We start from the raw sequence: 8,956 nt of genomic DNA, 5'->3' as shown, positions 1-8,956 counted from the left end.
GGAAATTCACCATGGCCTCGAGCAGGTAAACAAGAGTGATGAGCGTTTGTGGGCAGGAAAGCCACAGGAGAGTAACTTAAGTGTGACTGGCACTTAAGTGATGGATAGCATTATCAAAAGTACCTTTTTATCAGGAGACAGGGTCCCCTCCCACTGAGCTAGAAAACACGAGAGACATTTTGGTAGTGGGGCTTGTATTACTTGGAGTCACAATGTGGATAACCCAGATCACTGGAGCAGCTCTAGTCTTTGACCCTGAAAATCATTGCCCCGCTATGCCCTGTGCCATCAAAGCTGGGTTGTCACCAGTGTGTGCCCCAGCATGTCTAAAGGGCTGGGCCGAGAAATGGCAAACATCGCTTCCCTCCCTTGGGGAGAAATCCACAACAGGACCACACCTGGGTGGCTCTGTCCCACAACAGCGCTGCTGCCTTAGATTTAAAAGAAGAGAAGGGTTCTTGGTGTGCAACAGCTGACTAACACAGAACTCAAGGTTGAGGAAGGGGAGGGATTCTCCTGCAAAGCACGAACGCTGTGATATGCTAGGGGAAGAGGCGGGGAGGGGGGGTCAATAGTGCAAAAGCCTGTCAGGGGCTGGTAGATGTCTACCAAGAGGACCCAATGGACCCCCCTCCCCACCTCATCTGAGTGGAACTGGATGAACTGAATGGCTGTCTTCTGAAGCTGGGGGCCAAGAAGAAAAGGTGGCATCCTGTGGACCAGACTACCCAGAAGAGGAAAGAGAGGGTCTGGAGGAAAGGGGTTTGTGGCCCAGTGATGGCAACAAGGGTCAGACGTGTGCAGCTGCCCTGGGATGCTGAGGTGAAGGTCGTGTGTAGGTGAGAAAAGCCAAGCTAAATGGTAAAGAGACTCTATTCCTGAACATTCCTGTGAATGTTCTCTGAAAGGATGAGCAGGCATGACTGGAATCTGAAGTAAAGAACTGCTTTGAAATTCTTCTGGATCCCGAGTGTGTGAGTGACTCGTTCGAGCATGGGCTGTTCCACCTTCCTCCACTGCGGTGTGGGTGGGGGAAGCACACTGTGGGGCTACACTTCTCTAATCGAGCTGACCCAGGGGATTCAACAGGGACTCTGTTGACCCACACAAGGCATTCTCCTCCAGTAACCTGTACTTGACTGTCATACCACCTATTACTCATTATTTCTGATTTAATGTCTTTTCTCCCAGACATTAAAACACCATGAGGACAGGAGGGCATGGATCCCAAATGTCTAGGACAGTGCTATACATACAGTGTTTAACACATGCTCAGCATGTAGTAGGCGCTCAATTAAATTTCTGTGAGGCCCTATTATGGCTTGCTGCCAAGCAGAATAACCTGTGACAATGCTAATGGAGAGATTGCCATCTGATGTATTTGAAATGCCTCTTAGGGCAGTCAGAACACTCCAGTGGGGTTCACAGACACCTCTGGCCTCTGCCTGCATCAACCTCAGGACATTAGACAGAGCACCTGACCTAATGAGGCCTTGTGCACCCATCCACACCAATCACTGTTAGCTGCTCAGACTGACAACCCGGCCCAGTGCCTCAGGCATGAGGACTCCTCAAAAGAGCACAATCCCACCTACATGGCCACAGTACACACTGCCAGGGGCTATAGCCTCCACTGAAGAGGACCTAAGCACCATGCTGGATGCCCTGGAATTCTCTCCTTCTAGCCATTCTTTCGTTGCCTCCCTCTTGTCTAGGGCCTCCCCTCCCTCTTAGGGCTCTAGACCTTTGGATGNCTGAACATTCCTGTGAATGTTCTCTGAAAGGATGAGCAGGCATGACTGGAATCTGAAGTAAAGAACTGCTTTGAAATTCTTCTGGATCCCGAGTGTGTGAGTGACTCGTTCGAGCATGGGCTGTTCCACCTTCCTCCACTGCGGTGTGGGTGGGGGAAGCACACTGTGGGGCTACACTTCTCTAATCGAGCTGACCCAGGGGATTCAACAGGGACTCTGTTGACCCACACAAGGCATTCTCCTCCAGTAACCTGTACTTGACCGTCATACCACCTATTACTCATTATTTCTGATTTAATGTCTTTTCTCCCAGACATTAAAACACCATGAGGACAGGAGGGCATGGATCCCAAATGTCTAGGACAGTGCTATACATACAGTGTTTAACACATGCTCAGCATGTAGTAGGCGCTCAATTAAATTTCTGTGAGGCCCTATTATGGCTTGCTGCCAAGCAGAATAACCTGTGACAATGCTAATGGAGAGATTGCCATCTGATGTATTTGAAATGCCTCTTAGGGCAGTCAGAACACTCCAGTGGGGTTCACAGACACCTCTGGCCTCTGCCTGCATCAACCTCAGGACATTAGACAGAGCACCTGACCTAACGAGGCCTTGTGCACCCATCCACACCAATCACTGTTAGCTGCTCAGACTGACAACCCGGCCCAGTGCCTCAGGCATGAGGACTCCTCAAAAGAGCACAATCCCACCTACATGGCCACAGTACACACTGCCAGGGGCTATAGCCTCCACTGAAGAGGACCTAAGCACCATGCTGGATGCCCTGGAATTCTCTCCTTCTAGCCATTCTTTCATTGCCTCCCTCTTGTCTAGGGCCTCCCCTCCCTCTTAGCTCTCTAGACCTTTGGATGGAGAGAAAAACCCCTCTTTATTGGCAATCTCTCCCCTAAATGCTGTACCCCTATGTCCTTTCTCTTCCCTGAGGACTTCCTGGGGATGGCGGTGGGCTGGGAGAAGCTGCTCAGTGTCCAGCACATCAGGTACCCCAGGATGCCTTGAAGGGAGAGCCCCTCACTCCCTTAAGTATTCCAGGCCAATAGTCTTCCATCCTCCCCCAAACACCATACTTCTTGGTGGCTCATTTCTTCTGGCTAAGCCATCCTACCCTTCCTCAGTGCTGTCATCTGCAGACATCCTGGCTGCACTCCCCCTCCCCTCGGGGGATATGGTAATTTGTTCATAGTCCTCTCTGTCTCATGTCCTGTGTCGCCCAGGTTGACATCCAAGCCCCTGTGGACATCTGTCTGACACTGTGGGTGTGGAGTTCTTGACCTCTTCAGCAACAGAGCTTTACATCTCTTCACTCCGGCTGCCCACTGGTTCTCTCCCAACTGCAGTGCAAGCTTCCTGGAGGCAGGGGCTGTGTCTAATTCATTTCAAGTTCTGAGACCTAGGACAGCATTTGAAGTACAGTAAGGCTCTTGAAAAATGTTTGAGTGAATGGACAAATAAAGGAACATGTAAAAGGTAAGTGCCTAGTCCACATTCAAGGTACTAAAGTAATATACCAGCTTAATTCAGAGAGACTATTAATCAAGTCACAAAACTCTTAACTCATTTGGTGCAATTATTGGTGCAAGTTTCTTAGGTGGAGAATGCCGGTATTATTACTAACTTTAGAGATTATAATTTGATGCAATGAAAGATTGCTGTGCTGGATGTATGACTGATAATGTTGGATCTTTGCATAGGACTGTGACAAGAAAATACCTAATTNACCAGCACAGGGCCGGGGCTCATCAGGTGAGCCCCCAAGGAAGCTGCTGACATCTTAGTTAGGAGAACAAGGCCTTAAGGCCTGTAGAGAAAGGATATGAAACCAAGAAACAGGGGTTCCAGGCAGTTTTGTCTGTGTCTGTAAGTTGCTCCTTTTTTTTTTTTTTTCCAGCCAAGGAATGGAAGAAACACTCAAGAGAACACCCAGTAGGGTAGTCCAAGGTCAGCTCACTGCAGCTTTTCTCCTCCAAGCAAATGTTAAGTGTCTGACTGGGGGACTGAGAGGCAGCGAAAGGGGCAATAGTTCAAAGAAAGGGGGGCCGCATGGAACCCCTGAGGACCTTCTGCCCCTTCCCTTTCCTGCTCTCAGCACCACAGAGCCCCCACCCCAGCCTGGCAGAAGCAGCCTGTCCCAGGCAAACACTGCAGCCTTCACTTCAGGCCAGCTCTTTGCAAGTGTGCAGTCTCCTGGGGTAGCTGAGAAGGGCTGAAAGCTCCAGCCAATGCACCATGACTTCTCACCTGGCCCTTCTGACAGGAAACAACCACCCTGGCACGCTTGCTTAGGAGGGTGGGGTGGCTCCCTATAGTGGGAACACTTCAGAGTACAGCCAGGCAAGGCCGTTCCATCCATTCAGTGATCTCTGAGAGCCGAGTTTCAATCTGGGGAGACTACTGGCCTTTGGGCCTGTGGAAGCAGAAATTCACACACAAGGGCAGGTCTGGGCCTCCTCTGTCTCTCATATGATGTGAGTCCTAGAGAAATGAGGCCACTGTCCTGTGGCAGCATCGCAGCCTCCCTCCTGGAGCCTGACCCTGATCTGCTGCAGCCGCCAGGGCCCCGGCAGGCCAAGGTGAGAAAGATGCCCAGGTGACGACAAGGGGAAGGTGCTCCCTGAGGCCACGGCACTCACACAGACCTAATGGTCTAATTAGATACAGGAGAACCAAATCTTATAAGTACCTAGTATGGGCATTTATGACATGTCAAATTGAGGTAAAATTTAATAATATGTTATATATTAACATGCCTGTGGGCCTTATCTCGATTCTGAGAATGATTTCATCTGAGTTGTACATTTTTCTTTTCTTTTTCAGAGATCAGTGGCAAAGGGAAGCTGGATCAGATAAGGCAACCCAGCAGCTGTTTTGAACAAATGTCAAATTTCTCTCTGTGAACAATATTTAAAGATAATTCTCTTGCTCTATACTCGCTAGACTATTCATTTGTATAAAGAATAAAATAGCATTGACACATTTTTCATTTCTTATTGGCAAGTCTTGGGAGAGAGATTGGTCTATTTTTAAATAATGGAATATATATATATATATATACTGTTTTGGGGTATTGTTTTAGCATGTCCCAACTATCTTGTTATTATTAATTGAGCACACTAGCTTGGGACAGGCTGGCTGCCTTCAAATCCTGACTCCTCCGCTTTTTATTACTAGCTGGGGGACCTTGACCTTGGGCTAGTCACGTCCCACCCCTGTGCCTCAGAGACTCCTCCATGGTCAAGTGGGGTTGGTCATAATGGCACCTTCATAGAGTTTTTGTGATGACTGAGGAGGGACCATGGAAAGGGCTTAGCATGATAGTATACAGCAAGCACGCAATAGTGTTGTCTCGACTTACACTCCAAAGATGACTTGCATTTCACAAATAGTACCAAAGGGACTTGCCCTAAGGAGAGCTGCTTCTAATGCTGACCAAGGGCTTGAGGTCACAGGATTAAGTTCAAGTGTAACAACTCCAGACTCTTCGAGGAACCAACCATAAGGCTCAGGCCTTAACCTCGCAGGCTCCTCCTCTATAAATAGTATTTGATTTCCAGACCCCTAAGATTGTCCAAAGGAGTAGATGGTGATGCAGAAGGTGGGCATGGGATGCAACGAGGGACCCTAATGATACATGCAATGAACCTAAACTGCACTGAGCCTTCCTTTAAGGCTCTACAGTGGGTGCTTCAATTAATTTTTACAGCCCTACTACATAGTGTAGTAGATTAATGCTATTTACTGCAACAGATAAATCTCAGCATTTTGGTGGCTTAGCCCATTAGAATTTCATTTCCAGCTCTCCCATAGTCCACTGCAAGTGTTACTATGTCAGATTACAAGTTCCTTCTACCTGGTAGGCTCTGCCCAGGATGGGCTCAAGGGCCTCCAAGCTCTCTCTGGCTAGTGAGTGGATGGGAAAACATAAGAGTAAGGAGGCTATTTATGGGCCAGAACATTCCTTTTACTACAATACAATCATATGACTATGTCTGATTGGAAAGGAAGCTGAAAATGTAACCTAGCTATGTGGCCTGGATGGAGAGGCAGCTTTGGTAAGCAGCTGGCCATTGCTGCTGTAGTTCTAGTATTATCTTTAGGGCACGAGAAAACTGACATGCATAGAAATTAAATACTTGCCCAAAGTCTTTCACTAAATGGCAGTCAGAATTGAAACCCAGATGCAACTGACTCCAATATCTGTGGCTTGTCACCAGCGTGGTGGTCTCACAGGGACATGGAGTTAGCCCTTGGCTGGGGGAAGCAGTGGGATGGGATGAGGGCACACAATTGAGATGCACATGAAGTTACAAAGCTACCGTCCCTGCCACCTCAGCCCTGACTCTTCGGTAGGGGTGATGTACCCAGTCCAAGAAGAGTGTGAAGCAAGAGTTCACCACGACCAGGTAATACAGGCCCTGACTTGGGACCCACGTGGGATCCGGATGAGGTGGGGGAAGTTAAGCAGAGCCCTCCCACTTCGCTGCTTCTCGTTCTTTTCCAATTCACCATGTTCAGACACTCTGGTTCTCTTAGTCTTTATGAAGGTATTTATCTTGTGTAGCTCAGTATCTGAAAGAACAAATATGCCTGGCCTGGACAAACCCCTTTGGAGAGTTGGAAAAATTCCACTTCTGGACAATTTCATATTTTGCTCAGTTCTCTGATATCTTCGCTGACTCTTGGTATTTCAGTTTAATATTAAAACCATCAATTTGCCTCAAGAGATGCAGTCACAATCAATAGAAACCCTGAAGGAAAAGGAAGTAAGACTTACTTTATTTATACTCTTAGTCTTCCAGACACTGGTAAAAGGGAACGTAGGGAATTGGGTAATAAAGTAGAGAAGAGGCATTCACTGCATGGCAGCTACACAGATGCAGGGTCGGTGGGCAGCTGAGCAGCAGACCATGAGGCTGCAGACTCAGAAAGAGAGTGGTCAAAGGAAGAGCCACCATTTTGTCACCATTCCTCGGGAAATTCACCATGGCCTCGAGCAGGTAAACAAGAGTGATGAGCGTTTGTGGGCAGGAAAGCCACAGGAGAGTAACTTAAGTGTGACTGGCACTTNGAGGGGATAAATTCTTTTGGACACTGTGAGCCCAAGTAGGGTGACTAACTCATCCCAGTATGCCTAGGACTTTCCTAGTTTGAGCTCTGAAAAATCCCAAGACCCCAGGAGACTGCTCAGCTCTTGAGAAATCAGTTGGTCATCTTAAGCCCAGGGAGCAGTTTTTCTGCTCTGCTGCTGACCACAGCTTTCCAGATTGAGTCTTACACCACATCCATATGCAAAGACAAGCTGAAGAAGCTGAAATGGCTTATCCTGGAACCTGTGCCTACACCAGGGGTCAATTTCAAGTTGAGTCTACTGGGAAGAGCAAGCAAGTATAACATTGTCCTGGATGCAAATGGTAACTCAAGGAAGCATGCTTGCCTTCCCTAACAGAAACTGAAATTGGCTACATGGTTAGCTGCTCCTTGGAGCTGCTTTTTTGCACCTAACTTCTGGCCACCTTAGAGTGGAACCAGGGAGGTGCAGGATCACAGCAGAATGACTGCAAGCCTCAAGCATGTGGTTCCTATTAAAGTAACCCATGTTTCATTCCCTCACAGGATTCGGGGGTTGCGGCAGAGGACTTTACCAAGAAGGTATGTAAGCCCTGTGGAGAATAACCCGCTCTGCCCCTTCACCCCCCAAGAAAGATCTAGGAGTGAAGGACAGGGAAGTACTTGGAGCTGGGCCACCTTGCAGGCTCTTTAGACCACTTCTAGAAAGAACTGGTCTCCCAGTATGCCCTTGAAAATCTTCTCTGAGGCCGAGCATTTAATTTCAGGTTTCTCTGGGCTTTTCCTGGGGCCGAAAGGGATCATGGGACAACCCTCTGGCTGTGAATGTTTCATCTCTAGTCTTGCAGATGAGTAAACTGGGACCATCCGTTCCTGCAATTTTATTTCTCTGGCTCAGGGGCCTACATGCCAGTGGCACTGACTTGGGGAGAGGCACAAGTGGCTCAGACTCCATATACCAGGGCTTCTTCAAGCTGACAATGCATCATCAACACCTGGGGACCTCGTTAAAATCTAGAGCTTTAGTAGGAGCCTGAGAATGTGCATTTCTAACAAGTTCCCAGGTGGTGGTGATGCTTTTGGTCTGGGGACCACACTTTGAAAACCATTGCCATAGACATCTTTGGGAGACCTTGGGTGCAATGTGGTTGTATAATGGTTTGTGTTTCTATGTTGCAGGATCATGCTGCCACCTGGGGACGACCATTTTTCCTTTTCAGGGTATCACATGTTCCCTCTTCTCTGTTTTTAACCCTGATTTCCTCCTGCCACCCCAATTATGGAGTTTCTGCAGAATGAGCCCAGCCAACCCCCCTCCCCCACCCCAGCAAACTGGTGAACAATTTTGGAGACTCTCTCACCCTGTACTTAGTGGGGGACTCTCAGAGTCTCCTCCTACAAACTCACTGCTTATAAAGGAAATGGGTCCACCAGGACCCAGGCTGAGAGCACCAGGGCTCAGATGCAGGTGCTGGAAGTGGGAGTTCTGCTGATGGACAGACACGGGGGCCAACCAGAGTCAGCCCATGAAGGTTCTGGCTGCCTGGCTCCAAAATACACTGGCAAGAGGAGTCTAGGCGCCATTCTGTCTTTCTTCCCGGGGGACTCGGAGCCTCTTGCAAAGGTCACAGCGTCAGAGAGTTGCCTTTTAGTAGCTGAGTGGCCAGTCACTAGCTATGCTCCACCCCCTAGATCTTCAGTGTTTGCATCAGAAAACTGTCCAATCATACTAGACTAGTGCCCTTCAAGTTGCATTCTGTGGGTCACTGGTGCTAAGGGATGCTATGCAAAGATCAAATAAGATTGGAAAACATGGTACCCCACATTCCTGAAGGTTTACAATGCCCGCCAGTGAGTCTCGTAGGAAACAACCTGTTTAACTTGACTTCATCATACATTGTTTCCCAAACGTTTTCGTCCACGGAAACACTTCCCACCCCCCATGCCACCCCACGTGTACCTTTTTGACCTGATATTAGTGGTTGTTCTCTGGAAATTATTTTGAGAAACAGTGGGTCTCTGTGATGTCTTTAGGGTGAGAAGTTCTGTGATGAATGGTTTGAGGACCGTCCTGCCACATAAACAGAGGTTAAGGGGAGGAGTGGTGGGGTGGG

At 48.4% G+C, this 8,956-nt stretch overlaps 1 protein-coding gene across 2 annotated transcripts in view; it reads left to right on the top strand.

Annotated features, from left to right (window-relative positions):
• NMS (neuromedin S) overlaps positions 1-8,337 on the top strand; it is a 23,678-nt gene extending 15,341 nt beyond the window's left edge. For both annotated transcript variants that reach the window (XM_019666482.1, XM_019666481.1), the window contains 2 exons: positions 7,389-7,424; positions 8,022-8,337. In XM_019666482.1, the coding sequence (XP_019522027.1) occupies positions 7,389-7,424; positions 8,022-8,141 (156 nt within the window). In that variant the 3' untranslated portion in view covers positions 8,142-8,337. The remainder of the gene's footprint in view (positions 1-7,388; positions 7,425-8,021) is intronic.
• Positions 8,338-8,956: the final 619 nt, after the last annotated feature.

The sequence above is a fragment of the Hipposideros armiger genome, unplaced genomic scaffold (assembly GCF_001890085.2).
Source record: "Hipposideros armiger isolate ML-2016 unplaced genomic scaffold, ASM189008v1 scaffold_472, whole genome shotgun sequence".
Taxonomy (NCBI): domain Eukaryota; kingdom Metazoa; phylum Chordata; class Mammalia; order Chiroptera; family Hipposideridae; genus Hipposideros; species Hipposideros armiger.
Note: the sequence above shows the minus strand (reverse complement) of the source record. Positions and strands in the feature narration are given on the sequence as shown.